The sequence below is a fragment of the Pyrgilauda ruficollis genome, unplaced genomic scaffold (assembly GCF_017590135.1).
Source record: "Pyrgilauda ruficollis isolate IOZ18807 unplaced genomic scaffold, ASM1759013v1 scaffold3, whole genome shotgun sequence".
Taxonomy (NCBI): domain Eukaryota; kingdom Metazoa; phylum Chordata; class Aves; order Passeriformes; family Passeridae; genus Pyrgilauda; species Pyrgilauda ruficollis.
In genome coordinates this window covers 25,861,043-25,886,923 of record NW_024524377.1, presented here as the reverse complement: position 1 = coordinate 25,886,923, position 25,881 = coordinate 25,861,043, and the positions used below count along the sequence as shown (strand labels likewise).

Below are 25,881 nucleotides of genomic sequence, written 5' to 3'. Positions count from 1 at the left end.
TTATATGATTCCTGCTGATGTTGGTAGCAATTTCCTTCTGAGGTAGCAAAATTAGAGACTATAAAGGTAGCTTTTGAACTAGAATATTACAAGAATACTTTCTATCCTTAGTAAGAAGAATTCCAAGCTAATAGGTATCATTTAAAACTAATGGTGCTTCCCCAGCAACTGTGGACTTCATGATAAGCCAAATAATCCCAAAAAATTGCAGGTAAGTGTGTGGGAGCCATGTACATTTCTAACACTGAATATATCCATTGAGCTAGCAAGGTACACAGTACACTTGAACCTACTCTTAAGTAATTACCAAAGAATGGAGGAAATTAAATGCATCTATTGGATCATACACTTCACAGTAGTTAACAAGTTTACATAGCCTGAAAGTTAGCAACAACTACAATTAAATTTCTATGTATGTGTCACAGTTGAAGAAATACTAAAAGCAATGATCAGAGGAGTTAAAAAGAACTCAGTGAAAAACAGTCGTTGGTAAATGTTCTCATTAAGTGGAATTACCACCTACCTTAAACAAGAGTCATTATTATTATCATCAGACTTGAGTAAGAATTCATCTTTAAGACTCCTTCAAATGCTCAAGGAAATTTCTGTTATAATGTATATGACATGCCTTCTCTCCCCTCCCTAAAAACTAGGCAACTTGCAACTAAACATGAGCAACTTGAGAAAGCTTCACTGGTTGCACAAATTAATAAACTCTGTTTTACCTAGATTGTAGCAGGACTTCTGGGATTATCTCAGGCTGTCCATCAAAAACCTTGTTAACTTCTCAAACTTCAATCACTTTGCCAAAAATCTGAAGATGGGTGTGACTTATGATGTGAATCTTCATGTAAATGAAATTAATTCTTGGCAAACATCTACCCTTGAAAATCAGATGGGAAAAAATGTTTCGTTATTTACAAAACTAAATAAGACATTTTACCATTCTCCCTTAAAAAATTTCTATTGTCACTTTCTTCTTTATACCTGGTGCCAAATTTGGTGAAAGAATCACTTTCTTACCAGGAATCTACCCCTTATTGTCTACAAAATTTGGTTCAACTGTTGCTACCTGCTATGATTGTTTACAGAATCTATGTCAGATTTTACCTCCCTTTTCATTCCAGGCTTTATCTAATCTAGGCTCCAGTCAGGCTTGGGCCTGTGTCTATATAGTAAGCAGAGGCTGTGAAATAGGATTACATTTCCGGATTTTACCATTTCTCACACTAAATTGGCATATCTTTGGGGAAAACAATACTCCTAAAATAAAGGATTATTCCTCAGAGCTAAGAATTTGCAGGAATCTTCTATAACAACAGCATTTTAATTATTAAAAACACTGGATTTGCCTGAAAGTATCAGCAGACTGAAAAGAATTCATCAGTGACTTCATCTGGAACAAGATAATTAAGACAGAGGCATATCACAAAAGCCTCTCTGGTTAAGTTAGAGAAGACACAACATTTATACTCGTAGAAGATACAATGTGGTGTGTAAGTATAGTGAAGCTTTTCAAAGATGTAGGAAGCAAGACAAAACAAGAATTAACAAAAAAAAAGAGGAGGCATTGAATCAATGTGTGTGAGTGAATATATTTAAAATATAAAAATTAAAAACATATGCAGTATGTTTTAAAATGAAGATATAACTACATTTGCTTTACATTGCATTTTGCAGTTGCATTTATTTCACATTGCATTTTTTACCCAGCCTAAAAGATTAATTATAGCTTTAAAGGCAAAATATGACTTGGGGTTGCTTTGCCAAAATGTGAGTGAAACTTAGCAACAAGTACATATTTGTATAAATAAATGGTATCATTCTTTTTTTATAGTTTTATAATATCATGTTCATGATGTAACAGCACAGACAAAATAACTGCTAAGACTTTAAAAAAATCACTTCTTTAAGAATTATCTAGCAAAAGTTTTTCTCATCAATGCTAAAATTGGTTATGATTTGCTATCAGTGTGAATGCATATGTGAAGAAATCAAACCTTTTTCCCATTGCTTTCCCTGCCTTGTGAATTAGATGTTCATCACACAGGAAAATATGTCAGTTTTCACACTTCATCAGCCCTGCTCAATTGGTACAGAAGAACCACTTTTGGCTCCCAAAAGAACATTTAATTTTAAGGGCTTCCCAAAATGCAACGTCTAGGTGCAAGTACTGGCTTATGTAAGCTGTGCTTCAGCACAGCTCCAAGACAACTGAATTTTCAGCCAGTTTGTGATACAAACTACGCCCACTGAGGAACAATTGTGTGCCTTAAGGATGGAGATGGAGTAAGATGAGTGTAAAAAAAATCCACATTAAAATAGAAATTGGAGGCACTTGCTGACTTACGTTCAGACAAACACATAGATGTTTTTATCTATCTTACCTTCCTTAGTTTGAGTGAACTCCTTGACTGGTCTCAAAAATCTCTTCCTATCTGAAGTAGGTATGGACAACACAGCAGTGTCTTTGTGCAGGGGACTGCATGAAACTGAACACAGAACCTGTTATATACACTTATACAACCAATCTTGCTTTCTTTAAACTTTCTATGCAAGCACTTTTAGTGTAAAGCATCCTTTTGTCTGCTCTCTTTTTTATTAGACACAAGAAGTATCAAAACCAATTGCTCTTTTCCTTCATAATTCATGGCTCTCTACAAAGAAAAGCAGATGCCTCAGAAGCATCTAGAGATGCAGTCAGAAAAATAGACAACCTTTTATTCTCTTCTAGAGAAGAATTTAACTAAACCCTCACTTATCTGTACCATACAAAATTCTAAAACCTCTGCATCTTGTGGACAAACAGATAGAAAATACCATTTGTTCAGTGTTCAATGTAGGTTTGATTTTTATGAAACTTAAAATCTGTAGATTCCCTGTACACCTTTTCCAGTTAAAGACTTCAGGTGTCAAAGGTTGTAATATAAGGGGAGAATGAAAAGGTTTTAAACCTTTGATGTCAGAAGACAATTCATTTGACAATAAATCTCTCTCTAATATTAAATATGTCAAACATATCCTAGGAAGGATAAAGTTCTTTAGTAAGTTATACACATCTCTCTGTGAAACACTGCAGAATTTTTGGTGGATGCAGACTTCAGTTATGACAGCACTGTGTTGTTACCAAATAACTAAACCAATGATTAAACTTTGTATGATTTCACAAAATACAGGAAAGATTTGCAACATATTTCTACATGAAGCAATAATTCCCTCTGTTAAAACACTGCATGGTAATTACCTTCTCTGCTGAATTTAAATTAGTCTTCTTAAGTCAGTCTGTGGATACATAATAAGTTTTTTTAGTTGGTTTGGGATTTTTTTCTCCCCTCTTTGTTGCAGTGACTTGTTATGATGTCCTCTGACTTGTACAATGCAGACTGGGGTTAAGTCCTTCATTCCCTTACAGTCTCTTCTCTCCGGTATTGCTTAACATAAATGTTTCTTCAATATGAATATTTTCTATCTTTAGTGTTACTTATTTTGTGACATTTTTCACTGAAACAAAGCAAAACAACTGGGGTACATATGTATTGTTACATTTTTAACAGAAAATTTAGAAGGAAGCAAATGAAAAAAAGTTCAGTGGTGTCTAGATCTGTCCCTCAACTAGAATTTCTTTGTGTTGAATATGATAAATGCCTCAATACCCTCGACAGAAGTTCTAGACCTTTTCAAACATGGAATTGTAAATTATATAATAAATAAATTTATTCTAAATTTGTATATTTTGTGTGTGCATACATATATAAATTTCACATCCTTTAAGCAGCAATTATGCCCTGTAGCCAGGCATTTGCTAGCTAATGACTGGTTAAGGCAAGGAGGTTCTCTCTTATTTTCTTCCTTAATCAGTGACTGCCAACAGGTGCCAAACACGTTCATTAGGGAACTACTTTAGAAATCAGGGAGAAATTAATATTCCCACAGAATCTTACTACCTTTAAAGCTGGTAGCTGTAATTTTGAATAGTCTTACATCCCCAGTGACTACCAGCTCGCCCAGCCCTACCCGTTCTATTTTCCATCTCACTGTATAATCTCTTCCTCACCTCTCTCCTGGGCTTTCACCCTTGCTGCACTCCACCCCACCTTTCCTGAGGCGTCCACGTGGATAATCTCATTATAACTAAATACCTCCTGAAGAATTGCAAGGGACAGCAGCGCGCTGGCACGAGCTCTCCCAAAGGCTGTCCTTTCCCGGGAGGCTCCCGCTCCCTCACCGGCACCGAGCGGGGCCGCGGCCGCCAGGAGGCGCTGTCGGCCCTGCCAGCGCCCGCCGGGCCCGGGGCTCTGAGGGGCAGGGCAGGAGCGGGACCGCCCCGGGCCGGCGGCCGGGAGCGGAGCGAGCGGCGGAGCCCCACACAACCTGCTTCGCTTTTGGCTCGTTTTTAAGAGGCGGAGGAATCCTAACGTGAGTCTTCGACGTCTTTTGTGAGCTGTCTCTTACGCCTCGCATCCACTCTGACGGCCCGCCGTCAGCAGCCTCAAGGTGCCCCTTGCACCCGCAGCCCACACGACCGGCGCTGGCAGCGTCCCTCTTCCTACCACAGTGCCTCCACTTGAGGGCTACGCGTGCTGCAGGGTGTTTAACCTAAGTCACCCCTTCCACACGCTGCTTTTACCCTGGCACAGAGGCAGCCCAAATCTGCCTAAAACACGCGCGGGAAAGCATTCACGCGGCCGCCCCAGCACACGAACGCTCTCGACAGGCAGCACGGTCCTCCACAGGCCCTCTTCGTCAAGGTCGTGGCGGGGGCGACCAGGTGTTACAAGCCGTCCTACACCGCCCCAGCCGCCCCCCGCGCACCGCCCCGACCGCCCGTCCAGGAGTCCCGCGGGCACGCCCCTCCCCAGGGCCATTGGCTGCCGCTGCGCCACCGGGGGGCGGCCGCGCCGCCGATTGGCCGCGCTCGCCGTCCGTCAACATAAGCCCGGCTCCTGTCACAACAGCGCGGGGCTGTGGCCGCACTTCCTGCGCGCTCGCCGCGTCCCCCGCCCCGCCGCTCTGGCACCGCGGAGTCCCGCGCGGGCACCCTCCGCCCCGGGGACGGACATGGTTCCTCCGGGGAAAGTTGGCGCTGCCGCCGCCGGGCCGTGAGAGGAGCGCCGCGGGACGCCGTCCTTTCCCCCGTCCGTGTGACTCCCCCGCCCTCTCAGCACCCCGGAGAAGTTGACACCGCTCGGCGGGGCGATGGCAGAGGCTGCTGGCGGCAGAGAGCAGCCGGCGGCGGGCCGTGCTCCTCCCGACGCCGCTTACCGTGCCGAAGAGGAGCCCGAGCCGGCATCCCTGGACGCCGGGGGTAGGAGGCGGGAGCGCCGGAGCGGCGTTTCTGCCGTGGGTACCGCGGAGCGCTTCCCCGGCGCTAGCCTGGGGCCAGCGGCAGCGCCCGACCCCGACGCCTGCCTGCTGGAGGCGGCCAAGGCCACCCCGCGGAGGAGCAGCATCATCAAGGTGAGGGTGTGCCGCGCCGCCGGGAAGTTTGCGCGGGTCCGGGTTACTCAGGCTGAAGCCGCCCTTCGGTGCGCCCGTGGGAGGGGGCCGGGGTGGGCAGAGGGTGGTGGGACCCCTCCGGGGATGGCTGCGCGCACCCTCCGCGCAGGGGAAGCGGCCGCTCCGCTGCCCTGCCTGCGGCGAGCAAGGACGGCGGGGCCGCCGCCCCGGAGTCCTGGGGCAAGGTGCGTGCCCGGAGCGAGCGGCTCTCCGGGGTCTGTGGGGGTGCTGCTCCCGCCGCCCTTGAGAAGGGTCGGGGTCCCCCCGTGTTGGTGCGTGACCCATGGGGCATCTTGCCGCCGAGTTGTAAAGTTTTTGTCTAGCAGCTCGTATCTGTTCTTATTTAATATTTATGAAGCACCTGGAAGGCAGAATAAATAGCTTCTACCGCCCTGGCTTTCTCAGTTCTTGAGCAGCAAAATATGCAGTGTCACAAATTAACAGAAGGTGTGTTTGGAGACGGACTGTAGTACGGGTTGTTGCGGAGCAGCACTGGGTGTTTAGCACCTTTAATGCGAAATTAACAGGTTGGGCGTGACCTTAAAGCCTCCGCCTTTGTTATTGACTGGTAAGGAAAATGGTTTTATGATTATGTTGATTCTTCTTTTTTTTTCCGGTTTAATTTTTTTGAATAAACTCTGCGGTTTTGAATTAAATGGCATCTCCTTGCAAATATGTAGGCTTAATCGCCAGTTTCTGGGGAACCGATGAATGAAATCTCCTGAGCGAACTTAATTTAGCGTATTGTCACACGTGATCCTCTTGTTAGTGATTTGCACTTGGAAGGCATCGGGAGAACAGCGGAAAAGAAGATTTCTCATCTGTAAATGTGTGAAGGCACTGGGTAGAGCTCTACCTTAATGCTGGGAGCTCAGGACGCATGCTTAGCTCTTGCAGCTTCATATGTCTATTCAATGGAAGAACAGATACGCTAAATACTTGCTTTTTGCATTTTAAAGCTATAAACGTTCAGAGGAGACCGAGGTGGTTAAATGCAAAAGAGCCTCGAGGGTCCTTTGCAGGTTTCACATTGAAGTATTAACCCATTAAGTCCAGCAAAGCGTTAAGGGTGGTTTTAGTTTTGTGAAAACATCCACTATGTCTTTACGTGGGAATGCTTCCAATCTGAAGTTGCATAAATGTATAAATGCTTTGCTAAATCAGGACCAAAGTTCTGTAACTGTCCTAGTAAGGAGCTGATATTTTCTCTTAGATTTGTGTGAAAGTTTCAAAAATTGAAAATACACAATCTTGGATTTCAGTTAAAAATGTATCATTATTTTTTACAGACTATACCAGTTCCATGTGGTAGATGTATTTTAATGTCATAAATGGTGGATAATTCTAAATGACTGAGTAGCATTTTCACTACTGTTGATAGCTTGATATTGATAATTTAGCACACCTGATAATGATCAGCACATTAGCACATCGTGCTGATGATCACTCTTCTAACTGGAGGAAGTTCCTTCCTTGAGACATATCCCAGGATGGTGTTTAGAAGGAGAAAGATTCCTGACAGAGGTAAGAAAGTATTAATGTTCTTATACAACAAACTGGTAAGGCCTCATCTGAAATACTGACTAAACTCAGCTTCCCATGCTTAGGAATGGTGCATTCAGACTGGGGCAGATGCCTAGAAGGATAGCTAGGATGGGCTGATGAGGTCTCTGGATTGAATACCGTATGAGGAGAAAAATAGATTTCTTGGACAAGGACTCTTATGTGTAGATCCAGGAAACTAGAAGGTTACTCTGGGCCCTCTAAGGGTTTGGAATGGTCTTTTGATAGGAGTGGAATGAAAAATACCATTGTTAATCTTAAATTTAATTGTTAAATAGATGGATTAAATTAGGTAACATGGCTGTGTCTCATAGCAGGTGTCTGAACTTGAGAATTCACAGGCTGTGCATCTCTAAGGCACAGTGTTGGGACCCCATAGAGAACATTGCATTTCTTTTCCCTCAAGCTTATCTCAGTGGTATGTAAAAGTGTCTTGAATCACAGTTTTCCTTTGGCATTATACTAGGAAATACTATTAACTTGGGGTAGAAATTAAATAATGTATTTGTCTGCATTTTTCAGGAATTTCTAATGTACTAGGACATGTTCATCAGGCGTTAAATGCAAATTTTAGTTGGAATTAAGATAAAACCCTCCAACCTACTTTTTTTTTTTTTTTCAGCACTTTAACATGCAGGATTTCTGCACAAGCATTATGTTTTACAGGGACATGAATTTTCTAATGATTTATTATATTTATTTTACTCTGAAATGTCCATATGTTCATATAAATCTATAGTCAAAATAGTATTCCATTGCTTCCTCTAAGCTGATCTTATCTGCTGAAAAATGTGACTTAAGAAAGCAGAGGGAGTTGCGCAGTAAGGACAAGTTCTTACTCTGCAGGAGTTGAGCACTCTTGCTCTGTTTTCCCATTTCTCTCCCAGCTATTTAAAGGTGTACTTTAAACATGAGTGGTCTTGCTCAATTAAGCAAAAAGTTAAAATTCTGTAAATTTAGATGGTCAAAGTACACTTCTAACAGCACTTTTCCCCCAGCTGTCATTTAGAACTCTGGAAGTCTCAAGGTTAGCATCTGAGAGTTCAATTCCAGTGGAAGCCAGACTTGCTTACATTGGAGTGTTCTGGCACCCACAGTATAACTGTGAAGTACAAAGGCTGAACAGGGGCTTGCTTTAAAAACCTTCCCTGCAGCAAATTCCACTTGGCATATATTGCAAGTAAAATATGAACCCTTCTAAATAATATTCAGTGTGTTCGTGTGCTCTATATTGGCTTCAGAAACAAGATAACTCATTTATATAAAAAGAACAAAGTGTAGCCAGAAAATTGTTATTCCCATTTTGCTTTGCTGGTGTTCACAGCTTTGTAGATTGAGGTAAATGTAAAATAAGATTCATGAGAAGTAGTTGTAGCTGTTCTTGGGCACTAGGTTGTTTCACTAATGTGTGTTAGTTGTTGTTTTTAGGTTTTGTGTTTTGGTTTTGTGGGGTTTTTTCCTAATGCAAGGAAGTGGTAAGTGCTACAGAACTGGAATGAGTAACCTGAAATCAGCAGACAAGATTTCTTGGAGATAAAACTAGAGAAATGGCAAGAGATCACAGAACTCGACCTGTTTTCTAGGAAGCCTAAAGATGGAGTGTGCATTGACTAAATTATTTACCAAGTGGTGTTTTTGTTTTTTTTTTTTTTTTTGTTTTTGTTGCTTGTGTTGTTTGCCCAGTTGTTTGGAAATAGAATAATAATTGCAACCACTTTTAGGCCAGGAGAGCAGAAGACGGTGCTTGGAAAACTGGATTTCTGCTTTCTTTACATGTCAAGTTTTGCAAGCCTTCCTGTGTGGGGGATTCTAAACAGAGTAAATGGATGTTGTTTTCCTTCTGGCATGTTCCTTCTGCCATTGCCATGTATGAGCACTTTAATAAATGAGTAGGAAGGCTGTGTAATTTGTTATGTAATGCTACTGAAATACTTTGTAGCTTTCTACCAAAATATTTCTCTGTCAATTCTTATCAGCCATCTCTCTCTGCTTTGTTTGCATGCAAGACAAACTTTTGGGATCATGTGTTTGTTTTCTTCCTGGATCTTTGTTTTAAGATACCATTGCAGATAACGTAGCAGACTGTGCCCATGAAATGAACTTGAGTCGCAGCTGCAGACTCTCAAACTCAGACTTTAACTTCAGTCACAGTAGAGCTGTGAGTCGTTTCACTGAAGTTCTTCCAAAGGCTATTTGCCTGCTTCATGTAGAGATTTCTTTTCCTTTAAAAGCCTGTTGAGTTGTCCTTGCTTATAATACACTACTAGCCTAAGAACTGCAAGTTTTAGGGTTTTGCAATTTAATTAATCAGTGGAAGTGTATCAAGATAGCCAGCTGTCTTGATTTCAAGACTTGTATTTATGCTTGTGACATTCTCAGCTTTAAAAAAAAAACCCTTGCAATGAAAGCAGTGAGGCTTAGTTTCTTTCAGTTTGTTCTGATGTGTGGTGACAGAATTCAAGTATTTCAAGTACACACCACATCTATTTATGCAACATAACTATTTAAGACTGGTTTCAGAAGACAGAGTTTTTCAGGACTGTAATGATTCTCCAGAAGCTTTTACATAGCTTTTTGTTGTGTAAGCTTGCTTTTATGCACTTGCTGCTTAATAATCTAAAACTATGACTATGTAAGATTCATTAAAGCTGATAAACTACTTGATAGTCCAATGCTGATTTTATAATTAATGCATTGTTTGACATATATATACCAGAGGAAAAAAAGAACAATATGTAAGTTGAGATTACTTTAAATAATGCGGTAGAGCCTAAAAAGCTATTTAGAAGGGCAAGAATGACATGTCTAGCCATGCAAAGACTGCTACAAAATGGGAAATTCACCAGATAGATCTGGAAAAAAGTAACTGGTGGGTGATATTTTTATGTATGTAAATTACCAAACATTGTGGGAAACGGGGAACTGATATTCACTCTCTTTCACAGAATGTGAAGTCAAGGAAAAAAACAGTGGTAGTTCTTTAGCGCCAGATTGAAAGAAAATGACAATATTTCCTGATGCAGCATGTGAGTAAATCATGCACTTTACAGCCCCAGAAATCTGTGCAGTCAGACATGTTAATGGGTTTGAGCAGGTTTGAAATGACAAATTGATGAAGAGAGCTTCACAATGCACCAAAAGCATCTGGCTTTGAAAGTTCCTGAACTACAAGTGCTTGAACTCTGGGAAGCTGCAGCAAAGAATCGACCGCTTCGTACTTCCTTGCTTCTTATGTGTCTCCCCAGGTGTGTACTTGTCTTGGGATACCAGCCTAGGTTGATCTTTATGTAACCCGGTGTCTGTTTGTTAAAAAAACTTAAACAAATTGTTAAGAGACCCAGGAAACTGGTTTCCATTACTGCTAGTATAAAATTTCCTTAGAAATTAAAGAATCCTCTTTGTTAAGTTAGTTATTTAGAATTAATGTTTGCCAGCTTTGCAGAAGAGCAGTGGTGTAAAGATATGTTTTGGTTTGCTGTGGCATAGCTGTTTTTATTTTCATAACACTGCATCTCTATTCCATCCACCACTGTTTTTCCTTAAGCATCTATTCAAGACAATTTTGGACAAAACAAATATTGATTATAGACCTGCTTTTGTCAAATGAGTTCTAGCCACTAATTAGTATCAGTTAAGATGGGCAGTTTTTCTTTGAACTGTTGTGTTTATCACTGACATACATTCTCATGGAGGACAGTGGATATTTCAGACTGGGGTTTAACTTCTGTCTCTTTCCTCTTTGTTCTTAAAGCAACATCACTAGATCCAGTATAACTGTGCCTAAGTTGGTAACACTGTAGTGAGAAAGATTAGATCTTGTGGAATTTTTTGTGTCAAACTATCAATAATAATGATCATAGCAATGGAAACCACTATATACAAAATGATTCAGGTGCACGATTTGGGCATATGGGTCTTGGGAAGTTGTCCTAAAGGCTCATCTGGCTAAAAGTCTCCTAAAAATTAATGGGTGCCTTTACACTGACTTGTCTAAACTTTACTACTTGAAAAATTTTAAACAAGCCCAAGCAACCTCCATCCAGGACAAACAAACTGCTTCCTCTGAAGTTTATAGCAAAAATGTCTGCTAAGTATTCTAGTAGTAGTCCATATTTCTTGGTTTGGTTCCATTTGGTACATAATGTAAGACATGACCAGTGATCTCAGTAAACATGCGGGTACAGATGGATAAAGCCTTGTGTTTTTCCATACCAGGTCATAAGAGTCAAGGTGATTTGAGTGTCCTGCACTGGAATTACTGAAAGGTGACCTTTCTGTAGGATAACAGCAAGTCCAGTGGTCTGCAAACACATGTTCTGGCAGGTTTTTTCAGGAAGTTGGTTGATAAGTTTTCTAGGTAAGAGGTAGGAGCTGTTAAGGTTGGGAATAAGAGATGAAGTTGGTGATACTGGTTGATTTGTTTTTAAATTATGTGCATAAAGACTTTTGTTCAGAAGTACATAAATGATTAAAAATAATATTCTGATGAAGTAATGGGGCTGGTGGACAGAGCAGTGGCAGAGGAGGAAAGCTTTCTATTGCTTTCCAAATATGTTAAGCAGCTGTTAATAAAATTAAGTTTTTGTATCTGTGTGGAGATGCAAATCCTGTTTCTCATGCTAATATTTTATTCATTTTGTAGTTCCACTGAGATCATTGCCATCTGTAACAAAAATGTTTTAAATTAATTAATAGTATATTTTTTTTTCTTGTTCTTCCCTGCAGTAGATGTGAAAATGCAGGCAGTTACTGTAGAACCAATAATACATCTGCTGTGGTGAAACATTTAGCTGGTCATTCTTGTAAGCTTAATCAACCTATTTGATTGGTAGGTGTAATTTCTGGTAATACTGGGTGATGTTTCTAAAATATGAGGAAGGATGATTAATATTACTTTTAATAACATATGTATTCTAGTTTGGGTTTTTTTAGCTAATGTGACTTGAAGGTTTTGACATGTATGACAGTTCAGGAACTACTCAGACTTGATTAAAAAAACTAATGCTACAAATGGCCAAGTGCCTTTACTAAATGTTAACAAGTTCGGAAGACTCATAAAGATCATTGTATGTATAGGTTTGGAAATGTATTGACAATCAAAGCCTTGTTCTTAAATCTTTCTGTACCATAAATATTCTGGGGTTTAAAGCTTACTTGTGTAGAATCCTATTTTCTGGAAGAGTCTTATGTGTGAAGTTTCCAGTTTTAAGTGATTATTAACCCCTTCCTGAAATGTGTTCAAATTTCTTAGATTATTGTAATATCTTCATTATGAATATCTTCAGTTGTGGTTCACTGTTTAGTGTGTATTTATTAAGTTGAAAGTCTCTGACAATTAAGACTTTGTACAGGCCTTAAATGAAACAAACTGGAATCAAACTGAGGTAAAATATTTCTTCTCTTCCAGAGCCACTTACATCAATGAGATTAGCCTTGGGGCAGCATGCATTGGGTAATTGTATTGCGGGATGCCTATTTAAAGGTGTATCTCAATCTAAAAGATAACTGGCACCAAAGTATTACTGTACTGAGGGAATTTCAAAAAAATATTCCACCTCTAAATGTATACTGAGAAAATTGGATTCTCTTTCTGAGTGGCCTGCTCAGGGGAGTACTGACACGCCATGTTTTAGATAATCCCAGTTGGAACAGCTACAGAAGACATTCATTAGAGTCATAGTGAATTTTTCCCAGAGGCTCTCCATCCTGCTGGATCCTGGTTGTCCTTCAGGTTGACCTATGTTATGCTGCTTTGGTACTTCTTGAAGGGGTAAAAGGAGCATGTGTTTGCTGCCCAGTTCTTTGTTCAGAGATTTGTTCACAGTGGAAATGTATTTGAATACTTCAAAGTTGTCATACATTGATTTGTGTGGGTCTAAATGGCTGTAGAAGACGCAGAGTGGTCGGTAATTAGGACTCAAATCATCCTTGTTCATTGGATGCTTGTTTTGGTAACTGGGATGCAACTTCTGAATGGGCAGTAAGAATCTCAGTTGGAAATCTCTTCAGTGTGAAGATGGCTGCTCAATTGCATACCTTTCAAATAAGTCTAGTAATCTAGAGTAAAGTGCAGTGCTCAGCATTTATTATTTTATGGACCCAAAGTCTGTTAAGCTAACGTTGAATGGTGATTCTCCCAGAGTAATTTGGATCTAATTACCTGTATTGTGCTATAGGTGGACACAGGGTGTTTTTAATTCATTAGATGGGTTTGATGGATTGCTAATTCGTTTTGATTGTAGGCTATGAAAAATTTTAATGCTATTTTACTCTTTCAGATAGCTTGGAGGGTAAGTACAACAAAAAAGGGAGTTCCTTAATTAAAATGCAGGATGCGCTTGTGGTATGAGATGCCTGCTGCTCATGGAAATGTCAGTATCCATATTGCTTTTGTGTATACCGGTGGACTTTTGTCCATTTTGTGTTGATGTATTTCCTAGAGAGTGTGTCTGCTTAAAAACCAAACCAGAAGAGCAAGCAGCCAGACTAAAACTTCTGCCGGGAGTATTGATGAAGAAGATGCCATGAATTTTAAGAAATTCTGTTCTACTGGGTCCTACTGCAGTCAATGAATTTTGAGAAGCAGGTGTGGTTTGGAGATTGCCTGAGAATGACAGGTACCATGCTTACAAGAAAAAGGCAGGAAGTAAATAGCAATAAGAGGTAAAACTCCTTGGTGAGGAATCAGATGCTAGTACTTGAGTACCCCAGGAAAGCCACAGGACAGAGCAGGGTGAGAGCATGTCTAGAAGCTCAAGTGAAATTCAGAAAATTGGATTATACATAATCAGAGTGCTGCTGAGAGCATGGCTGTCACGGGGAGCAGGCAAGGCTGAAATAAAACTGGGAGCCTGGCTGGGAGGTTGGGCACTGCCCTCAGGAGTCAGCCAAGGGTGCACAAGCAGGACAGGGGTGAGGTGGAGGACCAGAGGAGCAGGACTTGAGGAAGAATTTTGAGCACAACCACGGGGATCACACTTGCAGATGCAGCTCTGAGCTTCGCTGCAGGGAAAGTCACACAGGAAAAATAAGTTTGTTGCCAGAGCTGGATTGCTCTGGTTTTGTGGTCTATTGGGCATGCACCGTGCTAAAGGTGTGTAGGTGTTTAAGGGGACTGGCTGCTGAATGATGTCAGCTTTGGGGAACCTGGAAAAGGGCACCAGGTGGCCGCCAGAAGCCAGAAGGTTTTTTTGCCACAAACATTTGTGGCAGCTCTGGTTGAGAGAACAGTGGGAGGATGATTGAGGGCTGCCTTGGTCCTGCTCCTGTCAGCTTGGTGGTGATTCCTTGCATCTCTCTCTTAAGTGAAGATTTCTGCCTGTTTGGGCATCACCTATTAAGCTTTCCATACCCCTATAGCATTTAGTCAAGCTTACCATTGAATTTTAATATCACCATGATGTTTTAGTTGTTTCCATTGTTGAATGTTTTTTTTTGAGGAAATAGATTATCTTGGTGATTCTGTCAGTTTTAGCCTACTTGCATAGAAGAATGGGAAGAAGAATTTTTACTTAGTGTTAAGTTTTCTCTTAGGACACAAAATACATTATGGGCAACACTCAGCATAAATGTAGATGAGTTCTGGGTTCTCACATTTAATTTTTTATAAGCTGTAGTTTTGCTTGGAAGACCCATGTGACTTTTGTTGTTGTTCTTTTAATTTGATTTTATAACAACTTCTATGAATATCTGATCAGAAGTTGTATTTGCTCACCTCGCTTTGAGCGAGAGCTGTCAGGAGAAAGCACTGTGAATGGATTACTGTAAGATCCTTCCTCTTTTTCTGAACAAGATTATGTGGGAGGTTATTGCATTAATTTAGCAAATGTAATAGTTTAATTAAAGTACTGTATTCCATTGGAGTATGACACACCTACAGGCTGCCTCATGTAAATAGTGTAATAAAAAATTCTCTGAGCACTGGCTAAAAAATAGATGTTGGAATTCAGGGAACATAAGAAAAAAGACTTTCTGCAAACATTTTGTGTTCAGTGGTAGATGGAGCCCAGTCCCCCAGACTGCCTGGAAGCTGCTCAGCCTTCATTTGCTGGAGCCAGCTTTGCTCTGTGGGTGACACCCAAGCCTTGGCACAGGGGTAAGGACAGGTTTGTCCTGGGACATACACATGGATGTATCCTGAAGGAAGGCTTGTCTTCTAGTGTTATGTAAAATCAGTTGTACTTGTGTATGATTTGGAAATACAAGTTATGGTATTCACGTAGCTTGTGACTTTCTTCCTCAGTGTTATGATTCACAGTGGCAGTTGCTCCCTAAAGCAATGCAGATTTTCAGTATAAACATAGTTTCTGCAGTCTGAAATCAGTGGCAATTTTCCCATTGCCATTAATGGAGGAGGGATTGGATTGAACACAAATAGCCAATCACTAAACCCTGTTATTTTACTTTACAATTTTCTTTTTCAGACTCTTAAAATGTGGTTAATTATGTTATGCTGATTCTACTTTGAGCTAGGCAAGATTTGTTTGGCAAAACTGTATGACTTTAAATATCAGTGCTAATACTGCTGAAGAATGAATTTTGGGGGATTATTTCTAGATAAGTTGTTCTTATTAGAAGCACAAAAAGGACTAAGTTTTTATTAGAACTGAGAAAAAAATAGATGACTTAACTCACAGCAAATACATTTATTTGTTTGCTTGGCAGTACTGCTGCGGCATCTGTGTGCTGAATGCAGTTTACAATTCTGTTCATATTCAACACTTCTTTTTGCTACATCCTTATGGATGAAAGGGAGATACTCTCTTACATGGTAGTGAGGTACACTACTTTGATGGACAGGGCTAGTGCTTAGAAGTGAGTGATTTCAATCGACCGATCCAAATCTCCGTTTGATCTTGACATCAAATTGGAGCTTGTTTGTGGCCTTCAGAACATTCTCCTGGTACCCTTGGTTGCCCGAGGAGTGCCAAAGAGTTCCCTGCAGCAGTACCTTCCCACTTTGAAGACTTATTTTTTATTTTAACCATTATAACTACTTAAATTATTTTACGTTCTCATGCTGAGCATAGGTTACATAGACCAGTCCAAGGACCATGGTATTTTCCTGCAGAAGAAGCTGGGTTGCAGCAGTAGATGGGGGAGGATAAGTGAATTGTTTGGCTTGGGAAAGTGAAATGTGAGTGAGTTAAACATCATGTTTTGCTTAGGCTCAGCAGCTCTGCTGGGAGGGGCATGGGTGTGGGGAGCAGGTAAAGCTCAAGTGATAGGAAAAAAGGTTGATTTAATGAGATGAGGTTAACATCCTCATTTACATTGACCAGCGTAAAGACTGTAACGATGTCTCCGTGTGCTGTGAAATGCTGACATACAAGCACTTGTGATAAAATCTTGTGACTTTGCCCAAAGAGCTCACCTTTCAAAGGGCTAATGGCCAGTATCATGTTTAGAGGTGAGCTGGGGCTGGATGGATGATCCCGTTTACCAAGAAGAGATGAGACTGAGAGGAACAGGGAGCATATTAAACAGGGCAATGCAGAACACAGAGCTGAGATGCTGGGAAGCTGCACTTGTACCTGCTTGTGGCAGTGCCTGTGGTGTCTGGGGAAGAGAGAAGTTTTGTTCCTTTTGAAATTATCAAGACTTAAATCCTGATAAATAAAAAACCCTGGAGCTTAAGAGCACACTCTTATCCTGTATAGCACTACCTTGCCTTCCCAGTATGGAGTACCACACATTTTTCTTAGCTTACTTAAGAAAATTGGCTTAAAGCTGGTGCCTGGCTTCCACACAGCCCTGCTCTGCAGCAAGGGAACTGTATCTCACTTCAGACAAGCTTTTAACTTCTCCAATGATACACAGCTCTCAGCTTGAATAAACAGCTAGCTATATCCTACTGCAAGTGCATTTGGCATAGTTTTGAGAAATTTGAGGATTTGAAAGGAACAGTGTGGGCACAGTGTTCTGTTCACCAGGAGAAGAAATATCAGCTTTCTAACCTAAGAGGCTTGCAGCATTTTCTATCTGCTTTGAACAGTTGTGAGGCAAAAGATAGGACCCTGCTGAAATCCACCAATGGGGGGGTATAATCTAGAACTTTATATTTAATTTGAAATACCATTTAGTTTGTTTATTTATCTGTACACCTACTCAAGGATTGCAGAATGTCTCTAGCTTGTGTTGTGGCATATTGCAGCCAGGAGCACATATTGAACAGTTCTCCAAATACTACTCAAGGAAAACACTGAAGTGTTTGTGTCTGGATATGTGTATGTTCTAAAGAACATAGTTCCACTTGCTCAGTTTATTACCTTCCCCTTCATCTATGTATGTAAGTATTGTATATACTTTGCATGATAGTAGAAATTCACAGAACATGTGAAATAGACTTTTTATGCACAAAATTTTGCAGTATTGCATAATTTTAGCAGTGGGAAATTATGGTGTTTTTTCTTTGTATGAATCCAAGAACTGAATGTGGTAGTTATTGGACGATACAACTTCTTCTAAAAGGGAAGAAAAGGCCATTTAAATTCAGTATTGCAAATACTTTTTCTGTCTCCTACTCTTTTTGGAATACTGTAAATACAGCTTGGAATGGTTTATTTGGAAAGTTGTTTTAAAAAATTGTGTATGGACAACTCTCAAGTTTTGAACTGATGGTCACCAGGAGGTAGCTGAAACGAAAGCTGCTACTAGAGTGCCTAAATAGTGATTTGCATGAGGTCTTAATCAAAACATGTTTCTGTGTGGACAAAGGCCATGGGCCCATTTCTTGTAAGATGGAGATGAAAATGAGAATGAGAACAACCAGAGAATGAAGAAGAGCAAACATTGCATCCATAGACTGATGTGTATGCTGCAGAACTGGTGTGCTTACCTACAGCCTGAGCTGGTGTTTTCTGCAGAAAGCTGCTGTAGCAGGAAGAGAGGTGCAGGCTGACTTGTGCTGCTGTGGCAGACTGAGATACCAAGCAGTCCTCTTGCCAACAGAATTGCTTGAACAGAGGTGTAGCCAGAGGTTGTGTGTGTTCTTCTGCCTGCTACACCAAAGTAGGATTTGATCTGTACAGTTCTTAGCTAGAAAAGACTAACTGGGGGCCTTTGACCAAGAGCTTGGTGTCCCAAGTGAGCATTACCTTTGTGAGTGCTGAATAGTGGGAGTTAGAAATGAACGCCATCTTTCAGGGTAGGACCAATGAATGCCCCCAGCAGAAAAATAGCAAGTTACTTGCAGTTTGGGCAGGGGAAATTTTTCTTTGATCTTCCTGGCTGTGTGTGTAAAAAGTCAGCTCTACAGTTGAATTAATAAAATAGTTTGTGTGGTGGTTTTTGCTTGGGTGTTTTTGGGGGCTGTTTGTCATGCCTACCTGTATTTTAGTGGTTGTTCAAAATGCATTTTCTCTTCATGAATTTTGTGTGTTTCTAATTAGAAGCTGATATCTGAATCCATGGGGAGCATTTGGGTATAACCTTGTATTGCCCCTTTGGATTTATTATGCTTCAATAAAGTAATTAATGGATGAATGCAAATATTAAATTATATGAAAGAGTAATGTTGTAGAAAAGATGCAAACATGCTGCGTGTTTGTGTAACTCGATATCATCAGTTGCTTTGCAGGTGACTTGGCTACCCATTAATCTCTACACCAGATTTTGCTGAGGTATGAAACTTGAAGATTTCCTCCCTCTTTCATGTTTTTGAAAATACGGTGGGTTTTGTTTTCCATTTGGTTTAGTGCCTTTTTTTTTTGTTGTTTGTTTGTTATGGTTGGTTGTGGGTTTTATTTTGTTTTTTAGTTTAATTTTTTTTTGTTTTTACTGTTTTACCATTGCATATATGATATGTGTTTTGGTTGCTGTAGAAAATATTTTACTACATCAGGAAGGTTTTTGGGATACCTGCCATGCTTGGATGTATGGATTGTGGCAGTTCAATTGCAATTATAATTTTAAATCCCTTTTTTAAAAGACTGGAGAGGCTAACTTCAGGAGCATTGGACTCAAGACATCAGGGAGGTATTTAGTATCCTTCTGGAAAGACCTGAGATGGCTGGACACATAACAGCTGTTAAATGAGCTTCTAATGGTGTCAGATGAGCCACTAAGAACCAGAGAATGCCAGGCTTCTCTCTTTTCTGTGATGATTTAGTGCTCAATAGCAGTAAAATAATCCAGGCAATGCATCAGGGAGAATTGCTGCTTTTCTCAAGTGGTTCTTTAACTTTCAAGATAAGCTTCATGGTGTTTCCAGTGATAATGATGATTAATGCTTCCTTTGCTGTTGACTGCTCTAGGGTTTGTTTCTTGGTAGTTTATATACTATACGAGAAGTTTAGCACTGTCTTTCCCAGCAGGTCATTTCCGGCCATGCCTAACTGCTTAATTAATTGAGTCATTACGATAATGGATTTGTAGTTGGTTTTACAAATCTGTCTGAGTGCCTTCTTCCCTGAGGACACCACTGTACCTTGTTCTGAGAGGTGTGAAAAGCAAGAAGAAAAGTTTAACTGGCAAATAACTGCACATAGGAGCATTCAGAGACTTGGAAGAGAACAGCTCAGGAAATAATTCCATGCTCCTGCTCACTTCAAAGTATGTTCTGTGTTGTGAATGGTTACTTATTAGAGGAAGGACTATTCAGCCAAAAGAGAAAGCAGAGCTTGTAGAATGTTAGTGGAAGGACCTTTCCCATGTAATCCTGTATAAATAATCTGCTGGAGAAATTGTTGTTTGTATTAATTACTGTATGCATAGAGCCAAAACGCAGGGATATTCAGGATGGTGTTTGAGTATCTATTAGTGGCAGAATACAGAGAGATAGTATGGAAGTATATATTCATACAGACAACAAAGGCTTGTTGACCTACAAAATCCTTCCCTTGGACTGGGGCAGTGAAGGGGGAAAAAGGTCTCATGAACCCAGTTAAATTTTTTTGTAACATTTCTCCTGTAGTTTTTTTTTTTTTTTTTTGTGTAAGCAAGAGTAGTTCATGTGTGAAAGCTTCATCCTGGCTAGCCATGTTTTGTCCATCCTGTGAAGCCAGTGCCCGGTGTTGAAAGTCAGGAACACAGGAGCCTTGCATGTCTGAATGTATCTGGCAGCTTGGGGGAATAGGCTGGATGTGTAGAGCAGGGGATCAGTGCAGAATGCTTGCAGTGGGACCTACTGTGGCCTTGGGTAAGTATTTCTAGCCTTTGCTAGAGGCTGCTTGCTATTTTTAAATAGCTGCTTTACCTTGTTTTATGGCCAAATACCTTTGCTCTTTCCTGTTTGGTTTTTTCCCCCAATCTTATCTTGCCACTTAAAAATAGAACATTTTATTTTACTGCAAAGCACATAGTCATCAGTTAATGGTGAAGATCATTAATTACATTGTCAAGTTAAAAACTGTCTTATCTGCAATATTTTTTCCACCTAATCATGGTATTTGCCCTGTATGTTGGATTTAAATGTAGTCTGCTTTGAAACAATTTGCAATGTGATCACTGTTTTCCAAATGTCTGGAAAAGCCACAGCGATGGCACTCAACCTCTGAATATTTGCTCAGATTTTTTTTTTTTGCCCTCACTCTCCACCATAACCACGTTACTGTCAACTCAAAATCCGCTCCTTGATTTTGGTCTGTGGCCTTGCTCATACTGGAAGACAGTTTGACTGAAGCTGTAAAAACTACGCATAGAAGTCCAGTTTATCAGAAAAAAAATTATTTAGTTCACTGTCATTGTCATTCCCTGCTAAGTGTGGGTTCAACTCTGAGACATGTTTTGACTTGATGCATTTATCTTGTTGCTCTTGTATCTGTGCTGTCCCTGAGCAGATCAAAGCTAAGTATTGACCCAGTTCTTTCAGCGTGTTTGGGGTTCTGCCCAAGATCACCTTGCAGCACCTTTACAACAGTCAGGTTTGCCAAGACTTGCAGGAGTGTTGCACTATGGTGCCAGCACTGGACTACTAAGAATGGCAATATCATGTTGTCAGCAGACTTGTTGAATCCCAGTCAGTTCTGGTGTTTTTTTCTATCATGCTTTTAAAAACTTTTGCTGTATCTAACAAAAGTGTGGTGCTGTGATTATTGCTCTTTTGGTAGGACACCCTTCCAGTGTCCCAAGACTCCAGAATATGGAATAAGCTGGATAGTTTTTGCTTGAAAACTAACTCTGGATCACATAGGAGTTACTGTGTTTATTTCTTTTACTTCCAGAGTAGTGTTGAAAGCTTTTATTTTTGTTGCCATGATAACATAGTGGCGAGTCTTTAGTTCATGTATTATAGTTTCAGAGATGAAAACCTCATCCTTCATGTGTGTTTAAGATTGATGGTAAGAAAAAGAAAGGCAGACACTCCCGAAGGACACTGTGCAGAGGAATAAAAGGCTGTTTTTTAAAATAAGCTTCTTCCCCAAAAGCAGTATGTCTACAATGCTGATTAAAAAGAGTATGCTGGAGAGACAAATGAGAAAAAACAGCTGAGATTATTTTATTGAATATGAGAGGAGTCTTTGTGATCACTCTGTAGAAGGATATAACTTTTAAACCATTATATGAGAACAGAAATTAATTTATTTTCTTCTTCACTGGGCTTTGAGACTGTCAGAGACCACTTTTGTGTTTGCTGTCGGTGAGGTTAAAGAGGACACAATGTCTCTTGTGCTGGGCTGTTTGGCTGCAGCCCCAGCCTGCACAGTCTCCCTGCTGGTCACAGCTGTACAGGTGGGGGAATCACTGTTTCCTTTGGAACAGCTTTTACTGAAGTAGACACCTTTGTCTCAAATATGACAAATACTGCTTTGTGTGACAAGTTGTTAGGTACTCTTCCTGCAGCAGTTGGCTTTAAATATTAGTGTATTTATGTCATGTTCTCTTTCTGCAAGTGCTTCTTCCTTTTTGCATAGAAGGGTGGAGATTATGTACATTACTCTCCCAAGCAACATAAAAAGCTGAAGATTCTTGGAGGCTGATGCTACTTAGTATTCAGCATTCACCTTTTTGTTGGAATGTGTCCTGAAGCTATTTAGGCTTCATATTTTTCCAGACTGATGGAGTCTCTTTAGCCCAAGAATTTTTCTTTTCAGTGCAATAATGACACTCTCTTGGCTTCATTGTTCTCGACCATTTTTCTGAATTTTTCAATGCTCGAGGCAATTTCACCGTGGTATTTGATTGCTTTCTTGGAGTCTCTGTGTTCTCACTGGGTTGGATACTTTCCCTTTGGACTTGCTCTCTCCTCCTGGAGCTGCTGTGGCGGTGTAGTAATTCAGGCAGGTCATAAATAACCGTTGACAGAGGTGTTGCTATAAACTACATTTCTTGGCTATTTGGGAACCCTTCAGTCAGAGAACAAATCCTTGATTGCCAGTTGCTGAAATCAAGACCTCCTGCTGCTGTGTAGGGAATCAGAACTGTCTGATATTTCATTCTTTCCTGCTCTGCCCTGTAGAGTTGTCTCAAAGATGAATTCAGTTGTCTTCTTACATGGCCTTTGGAATTTGCCAGCACTGTTAAAACTCCATTATTTTGAAAAGAAGTCCCAAATGTTATGTTCTATGGGTTCTGTAAATGATAAGTTTTTACTATGAAGAATAGTACCTTGAAAATATTTTCAGAATGAAATTATCTATACTTCAGTGAATAAAGAACATAACTGAAGAAAACAAATAGTATTATGTTAATCAGTTTCATCGCAAACAATGGCAAGAGCTGCAGTGATGAAACAGCATAATGAGTTACTTTAAGCATGTTTTTGAGAAGGGATATAATCTCAACCTGCAGTTTTTAGGAGGGGAAATAAACTTTTCTAAGACGTTTATTTTGGATGCAAACTGAAAGGGATTTCAGAATGATCACTTCTGTAGCCAAGCAAAACTAGAGGCTACTGTTACCAGAAGTCAGCTGTTATTATTTTACTTAAAATCTGTGTAGTTCTGCTTTATTTTTCAAATATATCTAATATATCTTGCTTGATAAGGTTACAACCATGTGAACAGAAATCTGCTGTCTATGAAATACCTACTTCTGCTGCTTTTGCAAAATACTTTGATATATGTGTTTCCATAGAATAGGTGTATTGCTTTCTCAAAACTCTTTAGACTTTCAAGGTGGTGAAACCTCCTTCTCCCACAAGAGAGACCCCCAGGAGAAATATGCTTGGTGTTGGGCACCAAATAGCTGTTTTTCTGGATACTGCATATTATGTATTGGACATAAATATATACATATATATTGCAGAATATACAGATTCTGAACTGGTAACCTGTTTATTCTTCAAAGATTCTTTTATCCATGAATGGGTTTGCTCAACAGAAAAACCTTTATTTTAGCAGGTTGTCGAACCTAAATAAGATCTCATTGAAAAATCAGCTCATTAAAAGGTGTAATTGCAAAGTATATGAAAAGCACTGGGAAGAATCTGCATTACTGTAGCCAGGTCTAGAAGATCTAGTTTAGTGTGGGTATTAGTGATAATTGAAAATTCTGCGATTGAGTCAGGTTTAATTTCTTCCTGATGCTTGTTCTTCTGAGTGTTTTTGCATATAAAAGATCTAATTTTTTTTCCAAAGATGGAGAAACATGAGCTAAAACAACTCCTTCCACAGAAAAGCCCCTCCAAGACTATTCTAGTAATGACACAAAACTAGTAAAAATATAAATAGAGTTCTCAGTTCTTTCTTCCTTTGAAGAAGCAAATGGTGGCGGTTTGAGCTTTAGAGCATGTAAAAAACTGTTTGAACTCTCACTTTGATTTGAGTGACAGAGGTGTAACTATGGTACTTCTTATGAAAATGTTTTCATAACTAACTTCCTATTACTAATTTTTGTCACCAGAACGTTATTTAAGGCAATGAAATTCCTATTTGCAGGTCCTATTTGCAATTTCTGGTAAACAACTGATTAATTAATTTTTTTTTTTTAAAGTGGACATTTCAACTATTCAGGTAGTCTATGGGGATGTATTTTCTGGAGGAACTGGTTTCCTGTTTCTAAATACCATACTTTGTGTGAGGAAAAGGTCTGCAAGATGCATATTGCAAAATATTCTAAGCAGTATTTTCTTGTCAAGGTCCAGTTGCTAATGCTGTTTGTGACCATCCTTTTGAACTTGCTGCCAGGGAAGTGGAATTTGTAACTTCTGGTAGAGTCTCTGCAGCTCCCTGTTTGGGTGTGGAGACTGTCTAGAGAGCTCTGTTGGTGCTCTCCCTCCTGTAGTGGGGATGTGCTAGGGAGTTAAGGGTGTGTGAGGAGCAGCCTCAGGCTCTCACAGGTAGGGAAGTGCACTTGGAAGCAAAGAAGGCTACAAAGGCTGAGGATGTTGCTGTGCAGCTGAGGGACAAGGCATATAGAACATTATTTTGCCTCTAATTTTCAGAGGATGTTTGTTCAGAAGTGTCATTTCTTATCTTTCTCATGTTAATTTATTTTGCAGTGGTTTATAATGACCATCCCAACTGCCTTGATTTTCCCCTCACTGGAGTTGCTGTGTTTGGCCTTGCCGTGGAGTTCATGTACTGAAGTGTCCTTTTGCGCACTGTTCTTCCAGATGCTTTGTTTTATGATAGCTATTTTCTGATGATCCAAGCCTTGTAATAGTTGACTCTGTAAATATTTTTATTTCATCTTTATTAAGCAACATTACTGCAGAGCATGTTATGACAGTCCTTCAGTTCCAAATAAAGGAAGGTAACGTGCTTTCCTTTTTTTCCCTGGGAGCTACAAAATTTTGGATGTCAAATGTAGTTTCTGCATTAAAGCAGCATGGTGAACAAATGCACTAACATGACCATTAAATTAACAGAATGTGATGGTTTAGAACAAGCAACCTCCCTTAGGTTAGTTTACTGGTAACTTTTTGTCCTATAGAAACTATTGGTCAAAATAGGTCTAGATGCAATTAATTTAGTTATAATGTAGCTCTTACACAGTTATGATTTGGGGAAGATGACTTTTAGTTTATTATTTCATGTTGTGGTATTTCAAAGATCCAGATAACTGAAAACATAAAGAAAATGTTTTATTTCTTGGATTATCTTATAATTATAAATGGAAACTGATTGTTTGCTTTTTTTTAGTTCTGTTTTTAGAGAGGTGGATGAGGCCAACTTTTCTTGTGCTGGGTGGGACCTTCCTCTAAATACTGTCTTGGTCATTATTCCAAGGCCTAGAAAGGTTTCAAAGTTGATGGATGAATTATTATTTCCTCTTCCTGTCTTCATTTTTTCAATTTTGTTGTGAAAGTAGGAAGCAGAGGACTGCAGGCTTGGTTGTAAATTAAATACTTCAGGCTTTTAATGGATTTTTTTTGTACTAATATGTTCTTATTTATCAAAACCTTGGGTTTTGGCTGTTAATCCAAGGAAGATCTTTAAACGGTTAGTCAGGCCTTGTGAAAGTGGTTTTACAAAATGTTTATGTATGTTGATCAAGATGAATTAGAGATTATGTTTAAAGGATGTTTTTCTGGCATCAATAAGAGATAGCTGCTGCTGTGCTGAAGCAACCTCAGGAAGCCTTGCTGCTTAAACTGCAGCATGTACTCATTGTGATATGCTTCTGGTTGACTTCTGGTCCCCTCAGCAGCCTCTCGACAATGATAAAGCTGACAGCTTTACAAAAGTGTGAAACAAAATAGTCCAGGGTAGCAAAGTCCTCATTGCTTTGGCTGATGACTGTAGGACCTGCTGTAGTAGCAGTGTCTATCCTTGGAAAGATAACTAAGCTTGGGCTATTAAATTGTGTTCCTCTTATGCAAGTTTCTATGAAAGTAAATTTCAAATATAATTTTGGACTAGACAGACTTTTTTGAGGCGAAAACTATGTTAGAAAAAGGATACAATTCTATGATACAATTCTAGATGATACTGGTCTGAA

General features: G+C 39.9%; 1 protein-coding gene across 1 annotated transcript in view; it reads left to right on the top strand.

The window, feature by feature from the left end:
* Nucleotides 1-4,948: 4,948 nt before the first annotated feature.
* The window catches only part of PLCL1 (phospholipase C like 1 (inactive)), a 182,775-nt gene continuing 161,842 nt past the window's right edge, over nucleotides 4,949-25,881 (top strand). The window contains exon 1 of the mRNA XM_041473319.1: nucleotides 4,949-5,457. Coding sequence (XP_041329253.1) covers nucleotides 5,197-5,457 — 261 coding nt within the window. The 5' untranslated portion in view covers nucleotides 4,949-5,196. The remainder of the gene's footprint in view (nucleotides 5,458-25,881) is intronic.